This window comes from Ovis canadensis, chromosome 19, assembly GCF_042477335.2.
Source record: "Ovis canadensis isolate MfBH-ARS-UI-01 breed Bighorn chromosome 19, ARS-UI_OviCan_v2, whole genome shotgun sequence".
Lineage (NCBI taxonomy): Eukaryota > Metazoa > Chordata > Mammalia > Artiodactyla > Bovidae > Ovis > Ovis canadensis.
Window position 1 is genome coordinate 38128690 of NC_091263.1, and position 24862 is coordinate 38153551.

At 38.7% G+C, this 24862-nt stretch overlaps 1 protein-coding gene across 3 annotated transcripts in view; it reads right to left on the minus strand.

The window, feature by feature from the left end:
- CNTN4 (contactin 4) overlaps window positions 1-24862 on the minus strand; it is a 1043858-nt gene that overhangs the window by 267632 nt on the left and 751364 nt on the right. For all 3 annotated transcript variants that reach the window (XM_069561830.1, XM_069561832.1, XM_069561831.1), the window contains one exon: window positions 8329-8424. In XM_069561830.1, coding sequence (XP_069417931.1) covers window positions 8329-8424 — 96 coding nt within the window. The remainder of the gene's footprint in view (window positions 1-8328; window positions 8425-24862) is intronic.

Sequence of the window (24862 nt, forward strand, 5' to 3'; positions counted from 1 at the left end):
CACCCATGTCCAGCTGTTTGTGATCTTATAGACTGCAGCCCGCCAGGCTCCTCAGGCCATGGGTCTCTCCAGGCAGAAATACTGGGCTGCTGTTAAGCAGCTGAGTCTGTTTCTAAGTGTTATGGCCTGGAACTTGCTATAGGTGCAAAGACAGTTTAAATATGCCTCTTACTAGAATTGAAAGGAGAATGAAGGTACAAAGTGTACAGCTACCATGCCCGGGGTGATCTTCTTTGAAAACAGACCATCAATTCTCTATTACAAGTTAGTTTAAGAAACTGGGGGCCTCAGAATTATTTTAAGATCAGGGAATGCTTCTATTGATACAACTCATTTTCTGTACTCAAAAAGTATGCAGTTATTGATATTCAGCATTCAAAAGTATAGTCATGAAACATTCAAGTTGTTTTAAAGAATGGATAGGAAAGTTCAAAGGCAAAAAGTACATCAGTAGCATCAGAGAATATGCTTAACTGATTTTGGAAATAATATCAGAAATGTTCATCTCAACTCTTCTTGTCACATCTAGTGATGGAGAAGCTTACCATTCCTCTAAAAATGTGGGGCTTCATTTCTCCCTTTTGCTTTCCTTATCGATTCCTTTTTTTTAACATTTAAAAACATTATGGTAGAAGTCACATATATTATTTCAACCATATTTAACTGTATAGTAAGTGCAATCACATTGTTGTGCAACACTACCATCATCCATCTCCCCAATTTTTCACCTTCCTAAACTGAAACTGTGCCCCGCTTAAGCACTAAATCCTCATTTCCCTTCCTCACCACCCCAAACCCTGGGCCCCTGGCATCCATCACTATACTTTCTGATTCTAGGAATTTGACTAGTCTAGGTATCTCATATAAGTGGAATCAAACAGTTGAGCTACATTATCTCATGGCTGAGAGAAATAGAGCCTGGGTCTGTTGCAGTAAGGACAGATAATCCTAGTGGCCTCTGCTTCCAAACATGAAATACATCACCAGGCTGTTTAGGTCAGACAAGTTTATAACAAGTAGTCCCTAATCCAGGAGGCTTTTTTCTTCTCAACTGGTGAAAAAAAGGAGGTTTAATGAAAGGAGAAAAACCTCATCTTCCAAACTGTTTCACATTTCTCTATGCTGATTAAATCAGCCGGGTGCCGTAACCTCCTCTGATTGACAAAGTGGGAAGAGAAAAAAAAGGGAGGAATCAGCTCATTAAGTTTCAGATTAAAAAGTCCAGGTTTGTATTTTTCAAAGAAACATGGTAGAGTCAAGGAGCATCTAACAAGACTGCCTTAAGAATATTTAATACAAGATAAAAAAAAAACCAACCTAGTACTATGGTGCTGATTAACCTATCACTAACTAAATATTAACCTTTTCTCAGTGAATTTCAATAGATATCTACTCAAATGAATATATAATGCTTTGGGCTTAGAAGTACAACTTGGAATGCATATTCCATAGAAATAAAATCATAAAAGTTGGTTTCACTGAGTTTGATACACAATATTCTTGAAGGCTGGAATAGCAGTATTATTTTGGTGCTGTCCCAATCAGCATTTTAAACATTATTTCCCAGGGTTCCATGTCCAGATGTCAGAAAGCTACATATTGCCTTCGTGACAAAACCTCTTCGGAATCACTGGTCTCCAGCAAGGTCAGTCTTAACTTGCTGAGCACCTGTGGTTCTAAAGTTTACTTACAGGAGATAAGGCACCTCTCAGGTAAGTCACTTTTCAGGTGACATGAAATGGACATCAAAGGGCAGCTACCTCAGTGGTGAACAAACAATAAAGACTCAAGGTCCCAAGAATATAATTTATCATTTGTTACTTAAACATCTTAAAAACTGAGCCTATTTTTGGGCACCTTCTCTCAATCCACACACACACCCCAAGACATCTGAAATGCAATGCCGACCCTTTGTCCTGATATGTGCAGCCATCCATGTCCCCACTAAAACCAGAAAAGGAGATGGTTACAATGCATAGAATGAGATTCTTTTTATGGTTTTTCATGACAATTGAGTGACTGTTAATCTCACAGCCATTTAAAAATTTCAAACTTTACTTTTTTTCAAATTGCCATATAAAATAAGCTGAAGACTATGATTCCTAGTTTATTTTAAAAATTCTCAGAAATCTTTTAAAAACCTTAGCTCCTCTGAGGCCCACTCAATGCTTTGCTTCTTCTAAGGAAATGAATGAACTCCAGGCACATACTATACATACTAATGTACGATGTAAAGAATTATAGAGAGCTTGGCCTAAGAAGAGATGATCGGTAGACTTTACCTCAAGTGTCATGTTGCATTTTTAAGAGCAATTTTCAGATGTTAGGAGAATGGCTAAATCAGCATTTTAATAAAGCCACAATGCCAGAATATGATGAGCTTATGTTAATAATAGATGCATATTCCAGATGAATCTCTTGGAAGAGATATCTGAAAAATATTTGCCTACTTAGAAGTTGCTACATGAATATAAATCAAGAATCATGTTTTCAAAGACAAGCTACATTTCTGAGTTAACCTTAATTTCAAGCTTATGCAAATGAAAAAAATCAAACCAAGCCTAATTAATAAAATCAAGAATGTCTGCATGTTTGAATTGTGAAAACTGGTACCACATCTATTATATCTTTTTATCCTTAAAACACATTGGAGAGGTTTAAAGGGCAAAGAGGTTTAATTGGTCATCTGATGTGAAGAACTGACTCATTAGAAAAGACCCTGATGCTAGGAAACATTGATGGCAGGAGGAGAAGGGGATGGCAGAAGATGAGATGGTTGGATGGCATCACCAACTTGAAGGACATGAGTTTGAGCAGGCTCCCAGAGCTGGTGATGGACAGGGAAGCCTGGAGTGCTGCAGTCCATGGGGTCGCAAAGAATCAGACACAACTGAGAGACTGAACTGAACTGAAAGGGCAAAGATACATTCCATTTGGTTGGCATAATATTGTGTAAGGATTTGTGAGTTTCGCTGGGAATCAAGATGTGGTATAGGAGAGAATCTGAAATCTCAGTAAGAGAAAGTAGAGGAATAAGCTGGTAGTGGAGGGACTGCTTCCTAAGGAAGGTGGCTAGTTGTCCAAACAACACAGAGAGAAAATTAGAACCTAGCCAATAACATGTCAGTATCCAAGAAGGTCTGATATGATGCATGGGGTTGGTAATTATACTACCGGGAGGTCACAGTATCAAAAATAGTGTGTTACAGTTTGAGGTTTGCAGCTGGGTAAAAATGGAATCTCCGTGTACCGTTGGCTGACACATTAAAGCAAGAGCTAAACTGTCTGGATTGCAATGGAGCTAATACAGATGCACCAGAAAATCTGAAGTTACATAAAATTGGTAAGCATGGGAGCCAGGCTAGGGCAGGAGTGGGGAGTAAGACATGGACAGGGGAATTAGGCAATGCTTGCCTTATCCATTATACATTCTTGACTAGAATGTAGATGTCTTAAAGATTATTCTGGGCATAAAGGAGGCTCATTTCAGCAGAGCAAGATTAGTCCTGGCCCAGTGACCTGTCAGCATAGTTTGGACTAATTAAGACACTGGGTGAGCTGGATTCTGAAGGTGACATCTTGATGCTGGAACTCAAGTATGTGTGGGGAGACAGAAAAACAAGAGGGTTCAGAGCAGTTACATAATTGGCTCAAGTAAGTTAACTGCAGTGCTAGGATTAGAATGTGGGTGTCCTAGTTTCATGCTTTCACCTTTGTCCTACAGCAAAGACAAAATATTCCGCTGAAATAACCTTGCAGTAGAAAGGCATTGATTTTTTTCAGGCTATAATATTCAAGATATATCTAGATTCAAGCAAATTTCTGAGACCCTGGAGATATTTGCAGATAGAAAGGTCTTGCTGGGACAAGATCTATTTGATTTTTTAGGGCAGAGACACACATTTTCCACTCAGGCTGCACATTAGAGTCATCTGGAATGCTATTAAAACTATGAATGTGGGACTTTCCTGGTGGTACAGTGGCTAAGACTCTGCATTCCCAATGCAGGGGGCTGGGGTTCGATCCCTGGTCAGGGAACGGGATCCCACATGCTACAATTAAACATCCCACATGCCACAATTAAGTTTGCAAGCTGCAAGTAAAGATTCCATATGCTCCAACTAAAAGAACCCTCAAGCTGCAACAAAAATGAAAGATCAAAGATCCCATGTGCCACAACTAGGACCCAGTACAGACAAAAAAAAAAAACAAAAAACTATTAGTGATGCCAGAGGAATCCCTCTCAAAAAATTCAGACTGCATTGATCTAGGATGGAACTCAAAGAATTAATGCATGCAGCATCCAATAACTATTTGTACAGCTGTCTCCTGACCGTAAAAATAAATAAATAAATAAATAAAGGGGTTGCACATTCTAGGGAAAGGTAACTCCTGAACCTACCATTGATTAACATGTGACCTCACTTAATCTCTTTGCTTCAACTTTATTTTCTATAAAACACATGTCTTTACTCCTTATAGGATTACCATGCGGATCCAAAGATAATGCAATGTAAACTACAGATTATAAACCCCCTAAGGAACTCTACAGACACTGTTATAAGGTCCTTGAGTCTGATGCTGTGTGAATGAGATCTAAGTTCAATGGGGATGCATTTTGTATAAAAGCATTCAAAGATGACAATTATATTAAGCCAGTCCTTTCTTAGTTGTTCATTTCTCTTAACAACAAGGACAAGACTGGAGGAAAGCCTGAGGTGATTATATTTTATTTTAAATTCTTTTAAATATGAACTTGATAGAAGAGATGTTCTGCCCTTCTGCTTGGGTTTGATGTGAAAATCAAAGTACTCCACCTCAGCAGGGTGAATCTTGGCTGGTTTTGCAGAAAAGGGATCAAAGTGGGTGGATCTTCGATCTGGTGCTGTCTCAGAGTCCACTGGAACAATGGTTCTGAGGGACCCTGCCCCAGGCTTATGGAATCAGAATATCCATGGGAAAAGGCTGGTCACCTGTGGCTCTCACATGCTGCCCTGGTGATGCCTCCACTTCCTGCACATCCCTGGACATAAGTGAGGAGTGCAGGGGAATCACAGATATAGCTCAGGGATTCTCAGACTTTAATGTGCATGCAAATCACCTGGAGATTTTGTTAAAATGTGACTTTGGAGACAACAGGCCCTGTGTGGGTCCCAACACTACCTTTTTAACAAACTTTCAGGTAAGGAAGATACTTTTGGCCCATGGACCACATTTTGAGGAGTGAGGATCTCGGTGACATATAAAAGGAAGGTGGAAACAAAAACCTCCCTTGGTGAACAGTTCATGGGGATTTCACCCGTGAATAATCTGGTAATTCTAGTATGCTAGGAGGAAGAACCTCAAAGCACCTCACTTCTGTTCCTATTTAATGAGCAGTTGTTAAAGATCATGAATTCCTGCTGTCAAATGATCTGGGAGTTGATGGAAAGCAAGGTGAAAATTTTGAATCTCCTAAAACTCTATTCCTAATGTGAAGAAGCATCACAGACAACCTCATCATCCACAGCAATTTCTATTGTTTTTTTGGTGTTTGGGTTAAGCTTTAATAGTACTGTATATGCAATGACATCACATCTGGATTTGTACCTATTAACCAAGAGATGACAAAGACGCTATGCATGGTGATTGGTAGAGCACTGGAAATACCTGCTGACTGAAAAGCTTTTCAAAGTAGATTAATTGCTGTTCATTTCTGTGGTACCCTAAGAAGGTCTGACACTGCACAGCTTTTGAAATAGGACATACAGCATCCTTTACAATGGATTTCATGCCATTACCCAGTATCCCACTGATATAATAAAAGCCTGACTCATTTCCTTTCCTCTGCATGATCTGTTACAATAGAAACTGGGATACCATATGCTGGGTTTAAAATGCTCAGTATGGCCAGCGGCTCTTGGTGATGCTGCCAGCTTTAAGGTAATCATAGCCTAGAGAAGCAATGAGAGAATCACTGCTGGACAGTTTGCATCGGGGGGTTTTGAGTAATTGGGGAGATTTCATCAGAAAATCATTGACTCCACTGCCCCAAACTGATGGATGTCTGTGATAGTCTCATATAACCTTCAAGACCCACTTGGTTGTTGTCTCGCAAATTCCCTTGCCTTGCCCGCTTTGCCCACAGTATTACTGAGCTCACAGTTTCTAATACAGCCCATAATGAGAATATTTATTTCCTTGTCTTTTGCCATCAAGACTGTCAGGAATGTCAGCACAGCTCCAGAAACTGGATTTCAGAGCTGCTGACTGCTGCCAGCAGAGACAAGCAAATTTCAATGAATGTCTACAGAAATTTTTAATACATTTCTCAGTGGGAACGGGAAAGTATTCAGGTGCCTCATTGCGGAGAAGCACAGCAGCACTTTGTGTGTTTTGCCTTTCCTAAAGATATCAGTATACCAGGAGGTAGTGAGGTATTTTTTTTTCTCAATATGCTACACGATTAATTTTCAGAGTTGCTGCCATGTTGTGAAAGCTTAACACTGTGAAGGTAGCTTGCAGAAGAAATTAGCAAAATCTTCCATTCTTATTTTGATCAGATTTTGTACTAAGAGAGCTGTTAGTGTGAATGAACATCACTTTAAATATATGTCCAGTTAACTGTTGTCCTCACACAAAGGACAGGATTGCAGCAATGCAAATATAGTTTATAGACATATTTAGTCTTTATTTAGCTATTATTATGTAGTGATAGAACTAAAAAGGATCTGAGAGATTTCTTTTAATCTCTTCATTTAGAGATTAGTGAATGTTGCACAGATAATTTGAACATAGTAGTCCAATATCTAATAATGATCTGAAACAGAGCCAGGACCAGAACTCATGGCCTGGACTCCACATTTAATGGTTCTGATACTAACTTGGAGAGAAAAGGAAGTCTTAAAGAATAAACCCATTTCTTCAGAACACAAACTCCTGAAATCTAATCTGGATTCTCTGCTGGTTTCTGAAAACCAGAAACCCCAACAATTCTATGCCCTTCATTGAGACTTGGAGAGATGCCTGCCTCTTCCACCTGCTTTTGTATTCTTCAGGCCTGAAATGCAAGCCTTGCAGCTGTTTTGCTGTTAAATAATTGTTATTTGCTGAAAAAAGTGTTAGTTAGGGCATTAGGCATGAAGGAAAGTTAAAACTTTTGAAAAAAGGAAAAAAATAAAATAATGTTTTCAAATTCTCAGTTTAAAATATTTTCTTTTTCAGTCATGAGTAATGCGCAATGGAAAATTAAGGTAATAACAAGGAGGGCAGATATCAAACTTTACCCAGAAAGACCACAAATGGAGTTTATCAGTCTTGTCAACACAAACTGTCGTGGAATACTAATAAATATCACTATTAAGCTTCCAGACTACTGAACTCTATGTGCAGTCAGATTCCCTTTCAGTCATCATTAGTCCTTTTAGTAGACACTGCAAGTTGCCTACACAGCATTTCTCCATATTCTCCCTTATTCAAAATTATGATTTTTTTAGGGCCATCCCGCATCTGTATAAAATACTTGAGTTTTCTCTTTTGCCACTGGGGTGATCAATGAAATATACATACAAGTCCTTGGGCAAAGCAAACTTTCCATAATACAAAGGCAATTTACAATGGAGAGACATCTGACATTTGTCCTGGCCTCCTCTCATTTCTACCTTGGAGCATTGCAAACTTGGTGCCTTAGCCATGCCCCGCCCCATTCCCCGCCCCCCAACCCCCGCCACCCACCCATTAGAAACTTCAGAGAAGAATCAGAGAAAGGGCTTGAGTCCTGGTAGATACGCCTAAGTAGTGCCAACTTTACACTATATAACTTTGGAAGTCTTGTGTGTGAGGATAGCACAAACGTAAGTCCACGGAAGCCAGTGTTAGCTTTGTTTTCAGAGACCTGCAATCAAATGCATTCCTAACTGATCTAGTCATTATGTGTGCTCACAACATCACCCTGGTTCTGTGGTTAAGGGACTTTGGTTCTGGGTCTGATCCCTTCACAGACACACAGTGAGATGAAATGAAGCAAGGCTGTCCTTTAATACAACCAAGTTGGCAGCAGTGCTGGCGATTTACCTACATGGTTTTATCAAGCAACAGGATTCTGATTTTGATTGACTCAGGTGTCTTTCCCCTTGTGCCAGGTAGACAGCAGCAGGATGGATCATTTGCACAATCTGATATTTTCTTATTCTAATTGTGGGAGGTACTGCCAACGATGCTTCCTCCACACAAAGGGACTTTGGGAATCTCTACAAATGACACTGTCCCCCAAGCTGATGCTCACGGGAGAACAATCAGCAAGCAAAATAGCAGCCAGTGAAGCCTGCACATTTGGGTGCACTTAGTTACCTCCAGAATGGGCTGGTGGGCCACACAGCAGCACCATCCCCTGACCTTGGCGGACTGACACAGTGCTTCTTGTTCTTGGCTTAAAGTTTTCAAGATCTGTTGGGAGAAATAAAGGAAAAGAGGTTTAAAATTTAACGCATTATGAGAAGGTAACATTACTTCAAAAAGAAGGTTAAGAGTCTTTACAGCACCCAGATCAGGGAAATTCAACTTAAACTTTTTCTGTGTTATTGTCTCATCCACCTAGATTTTATAGATTTTATAGCTAGACTGTAAGGTAGCCATTTGGCATATGTCCTTATTTAGATAAAAACAGTTAACATCAAATAAAAGTTATAGTTCCTTAGTAACACTAGCTGCATCTTAAGTGCTCAGGGGCTACACACAGTGTTTCCACACTGGACAGTAGACAGAGAGAACGTGTACATCACTGCTGAAAGTTTCACCAGCACATGTTTGCCTGCAGCAAATATTTTTTTCTTTCATCTTTTCAAACATAAATCCTCTCAACAGCAATTGTTTTAAGTGCTATTTCTTTACTTTTCTTTTTTTGGTCTAAAATATTTCATGTAGTAACCTGTTTCTGGATTTGAGGATTATTCTAAGCTAAGTCTGTTCTGTAGGGCTATAAGCCCTGTATCCATGCGGATCAAACTTAAGTCATATGTATTGACTGTTTCCTCCATGCAGGCTATTTTGGCAAGTATTTTATGGTGATTACCTCAAGTGATCCTAACAATAAGAACATGAGTTAAGTACAATTAATGTTTCCATTTTACAGACTAGAAAAGAGAGGCACTAACATTTTTTAAAGGGTAGGTATAACATCAGGAAGTAATGGAGCTAGGAAATAAATCTGGATAGCCTTACTGGAGTTAAAAGTGGGATGTTTCCGTACTCAGGCTTGGTTTTAGAGATTAAAATCCCACGGAAGGAGGAGCCTGGTAGGCTGCAGTCCATGGGGTCGTGAAGGCTCAGACACGACTGAGCGACTTCACTTTCACTTTCCACTTTCATGCATTGGAGAAGGCAATGGCAACCCACTCCAGTGTTCTTGCCTGGAGACTCCCACGGATGGCAGCCTGGTGGGCTGCCGTTCTATGGGGTCACACAGAGTCGGACACGACTGAAGTGACTTAGCAGCAGCAGCACAATGTTAAAGTAATTTATGCACATACATGTCTTAATTACCAGCTTCTTCTGGTATTAGGCAAATTTTATGCTCATACTTTTTTTTTTTTTATCAGTTAAGTGTATAAAAATCTGGTTGCCAGCTCAGGACACAGATGATATGAAAAGATCGCTTCTGTCCTGTAAGGACTCAAGAGTTTAGTGGGCAGGCCTAACAGATGACATCTAACTGTGGGAACCCAAGACTGCTGAACTTGAGGTGTGCAGAGGGCCACCTGGAGAACACACATGTACTTAGTGCAAAACAAAACATGACCACAATTTAAGTTACATTTCTCTACCATCTGACCCACTAGGGAAGCCCAAATTTATGTTACACTTCTCATGCAATAAAATTATTTTTATTAGGTGAGGCTAGAACATGATTTTGTTTTCTTTTCGTTAAAAGAATGGTTTGAGAAGCCTTCAAAATCAAACTACGGATTAAAAGAAAAAAAAAACTTCATTATGGCATTCATACTGTAAACCATTATCCCTAAAAGTGGCACTGAATCATCTAAATTATTGCTTCTGCATACAGGTTCTTAAAATAAGTCATCTATGTTTTTGCACAGACGTCTTGTTCAATCTCCAGAGTTGCATGAAAAATTAGAAGCTGATGGGTAACAAAGAACAAATCTTATCCAGGCAAAATCCGCCTTGCTTCTAACTAGAGGAAGAACATTAAGAAATGGGAGGGAAAGAAAATAAAAAATATATGTGACGATTTTTTTAAAAATGTTTTTGTGAAGTGAAAGTAGCTCAGTCAAGTCTGACTCTTTACATGGACTCTATACAGTCCATGGAATTCTCTCGGCCAGAATACTGGAGTGGGTAGCCTTTCCCTTCTCCAGGGGATCTTCCCATCCTGAGGATCGAACCCAGATCTCCCACACTGAGGGAGATTCTTTACCAGTTGAGCCACAAGGGAAGCTCTTAAACTGTTCTTATTGAGCTTGAAAGGAATTCCCTTGTAGCTAAAACTGGATTCCTATTTCTTTGTTTATAGTTTATGAATCCATGAAGTTCCACAGGATTTGGACAGTTAGAAAAATCATATTAATCTGGTATTTGAGAAAATATTTAGATAAGATTCTTAGCAGTTAACTGAAATAGATTCCAGATGGTGAATACAATGAATGGAAAGATTGCATTTGGTCAGATCTGAGTTTGAAAATCACCTCTGCCATGTAGTACGCAAGGTTTAATTTTCTCATAAATAACACGAGAGTAAATGTGATTTATTTTAGAATAAGAATGATGGGAAAAGATTAAATGAGTATTAATCATATTTGAAAATCACAAAGCCTTTCATGCTCCAAGTCTGGGGCTTACTATTTATTTGTTCTGTCCACTTCAGAATACTGTAATCCAGTGGCAAATCATATCAATTATTCCACTAAGAAAGGGTTTTGGAACAATCCTGGTAGACCAGAGGTTAAGAATCTGCCTGCCAATGTAGCGGACATGGGTTTGATTCCTGGTTCAGGAAGATTCCTCATGCCACGGAGCAACAAATCCTGAACACCACAACCACTGAGCCTGTGCTCTAGCGTCCCTATTCCACAAGAAACCACTGCAATGAGAGGCTGATGAAATGCAATGAGCCCCTGCTCACCGCAGCTAGAGAAAGCCAGGGCACAGCAATGAAGACCCAGTACAGCAAAAAGTAAATACATACTTGTCTAAAACAGGGTTTTGAATAACAAATGCACTCCAGTGAGAGCTGAAGAGGCTACTCAAAGTCCACCATATTTATGCACATGTTTAAGAAAACGCTGCTTGTTCATTATTGCTCTGTTCACTTATAACTATCCATTTAGATCCTAATTGCTAGCAGCATGATAATTTTCCAAATTAAAGAACTATGTGAATATGCAGTTTTTTGAAACTTGGACACGGGCAGGCCTTTCCCAGAAATATTCCCATATATTTTATCTGAGTGTCATTTTATCTACAAAGACTTGGTACTAGATAATGTTCACAGCAACAAGCATTCCAAGTTAGTTAGAATACTTTATAATGTTCTATCACCATGACTGTAACACTAATAGTAATGATTGCATCTACTTGCAAAAATATATTGAGGTCTGCTAAGAACTTTTCCCCCAGATCTCATTTAATTCCATTATAGATTTAATTCCCAATTAGCAGGTGCTATAACTATAGTTCAGAGAAGTTTAGAACCTTCTTTACACACTGAGAAAGTGTCCAGAAGAATACAAACTCATCTTCCTCTCTCCAAAGCCATTGCTACCAAGTACCAGACTCGATCACTTCCCAACTTCCTCCCTGACTTAGTGAAGCCAGTGAGAATGAGCATTCAAACTAGTTACCTGATATCCTAGGGACAAAAAAAAAGTTTGATGGAATGAATGAATTTTTGCTCCTCAGGGAGTATGTAAAAAAATCCACATTTCAATGCACGACACAATGAGTTGGTACATTTGATTTCCAATTTCTATTCCTTTGCTTTTCCTTGTGAATGAGCACTTGATGAGGGGATTTTAAACATCAGGTGCAGAGGATGAAGTGGAACAGGAGAAAACAATCAGAAACCACCGTATTAAAAGGTAGGATTGCTACATAGTAAAGGAGGTAGCTGAACAATGACACTTGGGTAATAGACCTTTTAGCTCTGTGCTGCTAGTTACTAAAGATATGGTTGACTAAATGATGTATACATGTGACAAAGAATTAATATCCATGTACCATGGTTTCTGAAAATCAGAATTTTTTCCAGCTTTGAATATGGTTCTTTGACAAGTGAATTATAGACCTTAAAAAAAAACAGAGTGGCCATACATTTAGATGTTGATTTCACTCATCACTATTTTATATAAATTTTTTCTAGAAATCAAGGCTAAATATGCATAATTTCACAGCATCTGTGTTTTCCTATTATATTTTTTTTCTGTGAAAACAGTTGTCTTTTATTCTCCTGTAGAATATAATATTAGCACTTTATTTTTACATGAGGTTTTAAAAAATATGCCATTATAGTACTTGAAATGTGTAGCTCATTGATAGCATAGAGGAAGTGCTTTAACAGCTAAATTCCTTGAGGAGTAAACATGTACAAAGGTCTTGTAGCTGCAACATGAGATAAATAATAAAAGCCTTAATATTTGAAAACATTTAGAATTCAGGCTGCAAAGTAAATCAGAGAGTGAGGGTGAAATAACTCCAGATACTTACTGTCTGGAAAGTTATTTAACGTTTAGAGTAGGAGATGAAGTAGTATGTATAAAACAAAACAAAACAAAACAACAAAAACAAAAAACACTGGACAGGACTAAAGAAAGCAAAATCAAGGATCCAAGATATTTTTTGAGAAATAGTAACAACAAATAAGGAAGAGTAACTTTTTAAAGACATCATTAAGGGGCTGCCTATCACAGATATGAACAGAAAAACTTAAAGCCATCCACAGGGTAGGACCACCCACAGAAGAGCGTAAATTTAGTTTTAAAATGACCAGGAAAGGTTAATGAGATAGTAACATACATCATGGTTTGTCAAGAATCCACAGAGGAGCAGAAGAAAAGTAAAGTGGAAAAATGGTACAGTGAACCATGTAAGTAATGTACATAATTTTAATGCATATATCATTTACAAGTTAAAAAAAATATACCAGTTCACTTTTTTTCCTGACTTGGGTAGACCTGGATTCTATTAAATCTCACTAAGTGGCCTCAGAACAAGAAATTGTCAGTACCAGTTGTTTTTGTACTATTATTATTAATAATAATTATATTATTATTATAATTATTGCTTCTTCCAAGTTTCAAAGAAGCAATCAATAAAAAGAATCAATGTCAGCTTGGGAAAATGGTCAAGGGATACATTTGTTTTGAATATCATTCCCATAATGATGATTGTGCCATTTATTTCAAAATGAAGTATTTTGGGGGTATAACTTTAAAAACCAGTTGTCATGTAGCATATTTAAAATTGTGTCTTGACTCTGTCATTTGCTCCTTGAATGTTTTACATGCGTGGATGCACATCTGCATGGCTTCCTGGATGACTGGAACTAAGACTGATAATAAGTCAAACTTTACAGAAACATTATGAATTGCAAAGTCCCATTTTTGACATCCTTTCCACACAAAAAGAAGGAGGAAACCATTAGTGAGACTGGCATGGTCGACCTGGTCTACCTGTGAGAGTGTATTTAGCAAGAGGAAGAGTTACTGCATGGTTTAACACACTGGCTCTGGAGTCAGGAGCATAGACGCAGCTCTTTCAACTCTTCAGCTATATGATGTGGGTGAATTAACTTCAGTTTCTTCATTTTGAATATCAGGACAATAATTCCTATCTCATAGCACTCTTTAGAGACTAAGGTTATGAATGTAAAGCACTTAACACAATAATTGGCCCACAGTCAGTGGTCTATGGATGTTTGCACTAGCACTCTCATTTCTCAGCATCACAGGAAAGTCCGCAGAAAGGGACACAGGGGTAACCGAGTGATCCCACCTTTCACCAGATAAAGTAGCAGTAGAGTAGTAGGTCAATCGCACTGCGCAAAATCAGCTAAGATTTAAAATACCTCTTCTTTGGCTGGTCTGTTTTCAACTCGACTGGTGCTGAAGTAAGCCAGATACCTTATCTTTTCAAGTACATGGATTATATTCTTCATGTGACTTACAATGAAGATATACTCACATACACTGAATTCAGATAATTTTCCTTAAAGAACTTCCTATGATGATACATTCTGAGACAGCTAATGTTATCTTTTCATGCTAAGTAAGTTTGGAAATACTATTTTCCAAACACTAAAAACTAATGTCTGTGTACCTTTTTAAAGGGTACAAAATATTGTTATTTTAAAACAGAAATACAAGATGACACATTATGCTATTTGCTGGCCATATAAATTTACTCATTGAGCTTAAAATTTTAGGAGTTTACATTGCACACCAGTTGAAAAGAGGATGGATGAAAATGGAACTTGAATATAGATAGATAGACAGACAGATAGATATGCTTGTCAGTATCTTGTTTTTCCTGATGTCAGTAATTTTTCTATTTGTTCAGCCAATCTTCAGCAAATATTTTTTGAGTTCCTCTTTTGCTTCAAGTATTGGAGTCAGCCATTTTCTCTCTCTAACAACTAAATAAAACAGTAAAAAAATATGTATAATATATGCTGAAGATTTGATATTAAATAACCTAATTTGTTGGCAGCTTAAAGTAAGGGACCAAGATCTGATTCTGGGTAGTGGTTTGACATTGAGAAGAAAAGCAAATCTCTTTCTGAGAGACTTTTGTATAGATAACAAAGAACCTTATTAATATTCCTAAGTTAATGTACACTCATTTTACAAATGACTCAGCCATAGAAATAGCTCATGACGGTCCTTTCATAGCCCAAGGCTACTGCTATGGACATCACTATGAAAATCCTTAGAGCACTTGTTTCAAAGTTAAAAATGAAAACTAGAGGGTGCTCTCTCAGGGGCTGATTCCAATCCTCACAATGTACTCCCTCCAAATATATGAATTTTATTCTCACTCTCATTAGCCATAGCAGATGGAAGTCTATAATTTAGGGATTACTTTGGGATTATAGAAATGCCATTTTAGAACCAGAAATGACTGCAAATGTATTACCTTGCTATTAGTCACTTACAGTGAAGAATGAATTAATTCATTAAGATTGCTTCCTCTTAAATAAATAAGAGCAGTACAGATTCTTTGAATATGAGTTTTGATTGACCATAAAAGAAACAAAGAAAATGTAATCTAAGAAATACTGGAGAAGGCAAAGTAGGGCTGAGAAACCGCAAAGAAGGATTAAAGACAAAAATACTCTTAAATTTGATTTTCTTCATAGGTGCTTTTTACTGAAATAGTTACGTAGCAACAAAACTGTCTATAAACAATACTAGTTTCTCACTCAATATTATCTATTTTATTTTTTGCAGAAGAGCTGAAAAGGAAAATGGGAACAAATACAGGATGGGAAAGATTTGTGCAGTTTCGGAAAGACAAATTTGTCTGGGATCAGCAATTCTGCATTTAGCAGGAGGTTATTCTCCTCTTTCTCTTCTTGCAACACATCACCACAACACATTTTACCTTCCAGTAACTAAACCTAGGCAAGACCTTAAAATAGCATAATCAATGTTACCTGTTAAGGAGGTTTCTGTGGGCTGATCTGGAAATTGATACCACTTGTAAATATTAACTCTTTAGGAAGAAATGTAAGTCCAATTTCAACTAGCTTATGTAAAGAGCACAATTTCTCATTTGCTGTTTAGTCATTCATTAAAACCTGACAACATTTCTATGAGGGAAATATTATTACTCATCCACTTTATACTAATAAATAAAATCCACGTGCAAGATTACAGTTCTAGTACAAGGAAGAGTATGGATTAGAACTCATGTTTTCTTTGACCCACAAGTTCTCTATTCCATATTGAATTAAACATCAGGAATGAAACCAACATTTGCTGATATTACAACTGACTATTTGAGACTTAACTTGTTCACCCCTCTGCTATAATTTTCTTGACTTTACAAGAAAATAAAGGTTGTTTTGCTGCCCCTTTTTCTGTAAGTATGTGGCTATCCTGATAGCTATTTTTGTTTCTTACTTTGGAGTTTTTCTTTCCTCATTTCTTTGACACATTCTATTTTATCGAGATTTCCATGCTATTTAAGAAGCCTAAGAACAACCCAATTTAAGCTGCTTGAGTTTCCCTGCGTCTTCCATACAAGCACGCACCTACCTACCGCGTAAGGTTGCTGTGGTGAGTACAACCTGGCATCGTAAGTACTGTTGTTCTCCTTCAGAGACAGGTGCCCTAAAACACAAGCTATTATTATAGCATTTTTCTCTATAGGAGCTCATCTCTTTTTCACATATCATCCTGACTCAGGAGTGTTAATGGTTAGGCAGCTGCATTCTCTATCTTTGGTTTCATACTTACACAACACAAAGAGAAACAAAAATTTCCAGAACAGCATCTGGCCTAGTAAATTTCAGAACAAAATACAGACTCTTTACTGAGCTCTACAATGACCCTTAGGGATCTGGTCCCTATCCAGACCCCCAGTTTCAGGCTCTGCTATGTTCCCCCTTACTTATATGGTAACAACCATGTTTTGCTTTCTGTTCTTCAAACATCTTAAGGCTAATCCTGTTTCAGGACCTTTGAACTTGGTGCTACTGTCTTGGATGCTCTCTACCCATCTTTTGGCTCATCATGCTCATTCTCCAGGACTCAACTCAAACGCCACCTCCTCAGAGGAGCCTTCCCTGACTGTTTTACGTGACACAGCCCTCCAACCCAGTTCCACTCTCCATCACATCTCCTATTTATTCTGTCTTTCATAGTAATCATCACCAGCATCTGCAATTACTTTGTTCATTAATATACTGTTTGGTTTACAGTCCCGCCTACCCCTCCCCCCCCAAAAAAAAGAATAAGGCTCAATAGTGGCAGGAGTCTTTACCGTCTTTATCAGGCTACATGCTATATGCACAGTGCCTAAAGTATCTCTGACACATATGGGGTACTTAGTATCTGTCGAGCACCATTCTCTATCATGTTTCACACACTGAGGTGGTATGCAGGAGATGTGCTGGAGTAGGGTGAATCTTCTCGTATTTGTCCACAGGACACACTGTCTTTCAGCATCCTGGCTATGGAAGGACCTTTGTGTGCTTAATGACCAGGGATGTTCTAAAGATAACTTTGAGAAAAGGTCTTTAATCAATGGCACCGAGCCACCTACGCTGCCTTAAAATGAAAGCCTAGAGACACCCTAAGATAGGAATACAATCAGCATATGAAACAAATGCACTGCTTGACCAAAAACAAGAAACATCCTCTCACCCACTGACACCTGCCCCAAGGAATACTTGAGATGAGGAAAACATGAAAGGACATTATACAAATCGCATGGGCCTGTTGGTCTTTGTAATCAGGACTATTATTAGCCAGTTGGGGATATATCCTACAATTATCTGTTCTTCATCTAGTGTGACAGTGCTTTCACTTGACAGACTTATCATTACAGTTTCTTTTTTTTTTTTTTTTGATCATTATAGTTTTGGCATAAAGAAACATGAGAATCTCCATTTTGAACTTATACTTTATGGGCTTTTATTCTCCCCTCTGAAAATTAAAATTAGCAAGTTGTAATTCACTGTCCCAGTCTTCCTAATAAACGAGCAACCCTAGAGGGCAAGTCAGATAGGCCCAAGTAACAGAATAAATATTCTCAGAAGAAATGCGGAAAAGGCACTGTATCAAGAGGCCATCATAAAGTCACTAATCTACAGAAAAAACCTTGGGGGTGAACTAGATGAAGATATACAGGCCACTGGTCATGATAAAAATCCAGAGACCACAATTCTACCAGCCACACTATCCATCATGAAGAACCTCACTTTAAAGTGAAGAGAAATGGCTTCATCTCTGACTTTTTCATTCCATTTATTTTCTTTTACTAAGTTTTCAGAGGTACATGCCTGAGCAATGAGCTGGCTACCAAATTTGCCTAACACTTTACGGCAGTGGATAATAATCTCTGAAGGAAGAGAGGTAGTTTCTCCCGGCTTGATCATAAATAAAACTAGGAAGATGCTCATATCATTAAACTGTCTCTTGAATGTATGCTCACTTGCTCAGTCATGTCCGACTCTTGTGATCCCATGGGCTTAGCCTGGCAGGCTCGTCTGTCCATGGGACTTCCTAGGCAAGAATATTGGAATGGGTTGCCATTTCCTTTTTCAGGGGATCTTCCTGATCTAGGGATCGAGCCTGCATCTCTGGTGTCCCCTGTATCAGCAGGCAGATTCTTTATCACTGAGCCATCTGGAAAGTCCAAATTGTATGTTGCTGCTGCTGCTGCTAAGTCACTTCAGTCGTGTCCGACTCTATGCGACCCCAGAGATGGCAGCCCACCAGGCTCCCTTGTCCCTGGGATTCTCCAGGCAAGAACACTGGAGTGGGTTGCCATTGCCTTCTCCAATGCATGAAAGTGAAAAGTGAAAGTGAAGTCACTCAGTTGTGTCCAACTCTTCGTGACCCTATAGACTGCAGCCTATCAGGCTCCTCTGCCCATGGGATTTTCTTAATCCTATCCAAAAAATAAACATTTTCCCCAAGCAGCCTGGGAGGAACTTACTTTATTAACTTTAAAGGGCGAGGTAAACTTTATCAGTACTTCCTGATACCAGTGCTCTGCAGAAAGTTTTGCTTTCAAAACAAATAGAAGACTCCTCACTATACACTCAGTTTTGGACTTCTGAACTGATTAAATAGGGATTGGTGACTCATAAAGAAAATGCCAGTCATGCTTAAATTCACTGCTCCTAAGAAATTGGACATGCTTTGTTCAGTTCAGTTTAGTTGCTCAGTCGTGTCCGACTCTGCGACCCCATGAACTGCAGCACGCCAGACCTCCCTGAGTTCAACGCCCGGAGTCCACCCAAACCCAGTTCCATTGAGTTGGTGATGCCATCCAACCATCTCATCCTCTGTCATCCCCTTCTCCTCCTGCCCTCAATCCCTCCCAGCATTATGGTCTTTTCAAATGAGTCAGCTCTTCGCATCAGGTGGCCAAAGTACTGGAGTTTCAGCTTCAACATCAGTCCTTCCAATGAACACCCAGGACTGATCTCCTTTAGGATGGACTGGTTGGATCTCCTTGCAGTCCAAGGGACTCTCAAGAGTCTTCTCCAACACCACAGTTCAAAAGCATCAATTCTTTGGCGCTCAGCTATACAATTATTTGGGGAAAAATCAAAGTTTTTGTAAGTAACAGTTTTGTTTAATCACTGGTTCTTACAGGGCCATTTCTTTTCTATTTTCCTTCCCCTTCTCTGAGTATAAAACATTTCTTGGGATACTGGATGCTGAATACTGCTTAAAAATGTTTAAGGGCATAAAAAATGCTGTATATAGATGAAATTCCCAGATGAAGAGCAGCTGTTATTTATGTTGAATTTAAGTTGCTTCGGCAACTCCAACCATATATTTTTATCTCCTTTAATTACAGTTTTGAAAATAAAACCATCATCAAATACACATGCAAGCCATGTGTTTATTCATCATCTATTTAGACTATGCTATGGGGCTGTTTCACCATTCTCTTCACAGAGAGTAATTAGAGATAAAGCTTCACTGTGATAAACCTGCCAGTTTTTGGAAATATCATCACTCAAGCCCCTTGCTTTTAAATACACCCTGGGAACTGATAACAGATTCATTCAACACCTACACTTGGCCTCTGATGAGTGTCTATTACATGTCAGCCATGGTTTTGGGCACTGGGGTTACACCATTGAAAAACAAAACAAATCTGTCTCCTCAAAGAAGGTAAAGTGTGGGACTTTCCTGGTGGTCCGGTGGTTAAGTATGTGCCTTGCACTGCTGGAGACATAGGTTCAATCCCTGGCTGGGGAACTAAGATCCCGCACTCTGCAGAGCAACTAAGCCTGTGCGCCATAATGAAAAGATCATGCGTGCCACAACTAGAAACCAACACAGCCAAATAATAAATGTTTTTTTTTTTTTCTTTTCTTAAAGGGGATAAAGTAGGTGAAAGGACCATAAACAAAATAAGAATAAATCATGCATAGTATCCTTGCAGGTGATAAGTGCTGTAAAAATAAGTTAGGGAAACAGGATCAGGAAGTGGCAATGAAAACTATAAAAGAGGAAGATAATAGAAAAGCAGGATCTTGCTACTTCCCATCCTGCTTCTAAATGTGGAGAAATAAATCACTGCCCCTCTGCCGACTCAGCTTTTGGCCCCCACTGAGGCTGCAGAGAACTGCTCAATGAAGTGCCAAGCTGTCCTGATTTAGTTTTGTACTTTCTTATTTCAAACTGAAGTTGAAGCTGCCCTAGTTCAGGTAATACCTGAGGAAACTAGTAAATAAGTATTTTCATCTTCCATCTAAAAGTTTCAAAGAGCGCTTGGCAAAAACAAAAACAAACTTCTAGATAACTAAAGAAGCGGGAGAAACACCTGAGCAGGCATGCTAAATATACACTGATTTCCTAAGGGAAGACAATTATCCAACAAGTATTGTGATAATTTATGCTCTGCTTTAGATGTAGTTACTCTTTTCTGCCTCAGAAATCCTACAAAGTCAGAGAATTTCAGAGGTGGGGAGATCTTCATGTTTGTCTTAGTCTGTTCGAGTTGCTATAACAAATATGCCACAGATGAGGTGCCCTAAACAACAGTTATTTCTCACAGTTCTTAACACTGAGACGTGTAGGCAGATCTGGGGTCTAGCGAGAAACTGCTTCTAGGTTTGCAGATGCCCATCCACTCACTGTGTCTTCACATGGTAGAAAGCAGAAAGAGAGAGAAAGCTCTCCACGTCTCTTCTTATAAGGGCACTGATCCATTTATGAGAACACCACCCTCATGACCTAACTACCTCCCAAAGGCTCCACCTCCTTATAATATCACTTGGTGGGTTAAAATTTCAACATATGGATTTGGGGAGGAGATATGAAATATTCAGCCCATAGCACCTTCCTTTCTTCAATCTGAACTCCCTCCTTGCCCCTCCCTTCTTTTCTTCTTGTCTTGTCTGGTGGGTGTTGTGGAGAATACTATGGTGAATCAGAGTCATTCCTGACCTCAAGAAGTTTAGAGTAGATAGGAATATAAAGCACACTATTACAAGGTGCATTGGGAAAGGTCAATGCTGTAGACTGATAGAAATAAAGCATTATGGGAGTTGGTAAGAAGTATTTTACTGGGGTGATTCATCCAGTCACCACTGCATTTGCAAGGGTGATGGACCCAGGTGTATGGATCTTGGGTCTGGGTTTTAATTTAGCTCAATGCCCATGACCTGCGCTTTCCATCTCTGTCTCAGCCCTACTGACCCTCCCCACTTTCTCTCTACAGGTCAAAGCTCACAGACAGCACACAGCACTGCCTCACTCTACTGCAGTGTGCAACTGGATTCTTGTAAGAACTGTAATATTAAGTGTGTTCAGGCTGGTTACTCAAACCCATCAAACCTAGACTCTGTCAACCACTGAAACTACTAGTGCTCTGCTTTTCACAGGAGACAAGCTCATTATGCAGCTCGGGCCTTATCTTCAGAGTCATAGTCTGGCATCTCTCCATCTTAACAGTGTCACTCCTGAGGTCATTTTCTAGTTGAATGTTTCTGGGTGTGTCTCTGCCTCACAACTTTAAGGCCAAAGTTTTCAGAAGATTTCAGCATCATTCGCATTGTTATTTGCAAGAAATCCTACCACAGTTCTACAGCCTCAGTCTCGCGTGGCACTTGGATTTCCACAGACTTCTTTAAAGACTGTAGATGAAGCTGTAGTTATAAGGATGCTGCGCAGCATTCAGCTCTGTCAACTCTTTGTGACCCCATGGACCGCAGTACGCCAGGCTTCCCCGTCCATCATCAGCTCCTGGAGCTTGCTCAAATTCATCTTCATTGAGCTCGTGATGCCATCGAGTGCTGCACAGCATAACAAGTGATAAACCCATTTTTAAACGTCCCGGAAGCATGTGTGCGTGTGTGTAGTTGAATGAGCTAGTGAAGGTAGTACAGATTGCTGCTGAGGCAACCTGGGACTTCAGTCATGACGCAGTGCTCACATCCTTCTTGCTCAGTTGGAAGTGTGGTACTAATTCAGAGATGTCTCTGGATTGCAGTAATAATCACAGTAATGACAGCTAAGGTTTACTGAGTGCTCACTATGTCCAGGCACTATTTTAAGTACTTTTCAGGTATGAACTCATATAATCCTTTCAACAATACCCATGAAAAAGGTACTATTGTAGTCTCCTTTATCTATGAGGAAATTGAGGTACAGAAAGTGAAATCATTCGTTCATGTTCCCACTGGTAATAAATAATAAGGCCAGAATTCTAACCTAGGTTTGCCTGGTTCCAGACCCTGATGTTTTTCTTTATTTAAATTTTTTTTTTTTTGCATGACATGTAAAGCTCATAAAAGTTCACATACAGTGAATTATGCAGAGCCTAAAGAATAATAAACTGAACACCTGTGAACCTAACACAAGGTTTACAGATGAAACACTGCCAGGAACTTTGAAGTCCCCTGTGTATTCGTCTGTGATTATTCCTCCACTACTGATTTCATCATTCTGAAATATTCTTATGCTTTTGTCATATATATATATATATATATATATATACACACATATTCCTAAACAATCTATTGTTTAGCCTTGAATATAACATGCATTTTATAAAAAATGGAATTGTATTAATACTAGGTATGCCTCTGAGACTTAGTATTTTTGTTTAACATTATTCCTCTGAGAGGCAATCTCAATGACATAGCTACAGTTACTTCATCTCATTTAATACTTTCTTGTATGAATTTACCACAGTATATATATCCTTTTCACTGTCTACAGATAGTTCTTTTTTCTACTAATTTACTATTATAAACTAAATTGCTATGAACACACGTTTCCTGGGAATATTTTCAAGAGCTTCTCTGATCTAGAGAATATTTATCCAGGAGTATAGTAAAAAAAAAGTTTAGATTTACTAGTTCATAAGAGGTTTATATAATCTGTTTTCTAAAGTGGTTGGGGCAAGTTTTAATATCTTGTCAGCCTGAATGAGACTCCCTGCTGTTTCTCACTAACACCTACTATTTTAACTTTTGTCAATCTGTACCTAAATGGCAATTCATTATTCCTAATTCACATTTTCTTCAGTTACTAATAAAGCTGTTTTTTCATGTTTTCAGGCCACTCACATTTCATCATTCTTAAAAATGCCAATTACTGTCATCCACTTAGTCATCTAGTGGATTTGTATCTTATTCTGACTGATTCATTGCAGTTCTTTACATATTGGGAACCTTGTGTTTGTCAGTTATATTTTTATAATTATCTCTCTGCTCTATGACTTCCTTCCTTGACTCTGTTTCTAGTGCTTTTTGATGAATGGGAGTCTTCTGAATGTATCAATCTTTTCTTTATTGTGAATATTCTTAGTTTCTTACCTAAGAAACGGTTGTTGTTGTTCAGTTGTTAAATCATGTCCAAATCTGTGAGACCCCATGAACTGCAGCATACCAGTCTTTCCTGTCCTTCACTATCTTCCTGAGTTTGCTCAAATGCATGTCCATTGACTCAGTGATGCCATCTAATTATCTCATCCTCTGTCACCCCCTTCACTTCTTGCTCTCAATCTTTCCCAGCATCAGGGTCTTTACCAATGAGTTAGCTCTTTGCATCAGATAGCCAAAATACTGAAGCTTCAGCATCAGTCCTTCCAATGAATATTTAAGGTTCATTTCCTTTAGGACTGACTGGTTTGATCTCCTTGCTGTCCAAGGGACTCTCAAGAGTCTTCTCCAGCACCACTATTGGAAAGCATCAATTCTTTGGCACTCGGCCTTCTTTATGGTCCAACTCTCACATCCATACATGATTATTGAAAATACCATAGCTTTGACTAGACGGGCCTTTGTTGGCAAAGTCATGTTTCTGTTTTTTAATACACTTGGTTTGCCATAGCTGTCCTTCCAAGGAGTAAGCATCGTTTAACTGTGTGGCTGTAGTCACCATCCACATTGATTTTAGAGCCCAGGAAAATGAAATTTTACATTTCCCTCATTTTCCCCATCTACTTGCCATAAGAAACTGTACTTTATCTGAAAGTCATAAAGACTATGACTTTAGTCTCTGTTGTTTTGGTTTTTAAAATGGTTAAAGTTTTGTTATTTTCATTTAAGTTCTTGCACTCAATCATAGCACAACACTATCAGGTGTTATGCTCAACACTATCAACAAGCAGTTCTCAGCACTAATGGAATTATGTTCTATACCACTGCTGCAAACATTGATTTAGTGAGTATTGAACCATTGTTCTAAGGGGAAATACAGGGTTAGGTTTCTGAGAGTCTTTGGTCTCAACAGTTTCAACAACTATTCAATACATAACCTTATTTATGTGTGTTTATATTCAAATACACCTTTTAAAATACAGAACGTTAATTTATTAACACCAACAGCTCTATAACTCATGCTGGAATAAAGCTTACCCAACACAGGTATTTTCTCTGTAAGACACAGCTCAGCTTCTCTGTAAGACACAGCTCAGCCTTCTCGTGCTTAGGAACACTAGACAGCACTGAAGTGCTATATCACGGGCTATTTCAAATAGCAAAATTACCAACGAAGAGCACAAAAATGCTAAAAAGCACAACACTAAACAGACTGCCAAAAGAACCCTGTTTATAGTATGAGAGTTGAACCAAGAAGGCAAAAAATCACACCTCGTTAAACCTCAACAGGAAAAAGTGTTTGTAGGATGACGCAAGTATTTTCTGGTCTGTACATGTGCATAAATGACAACG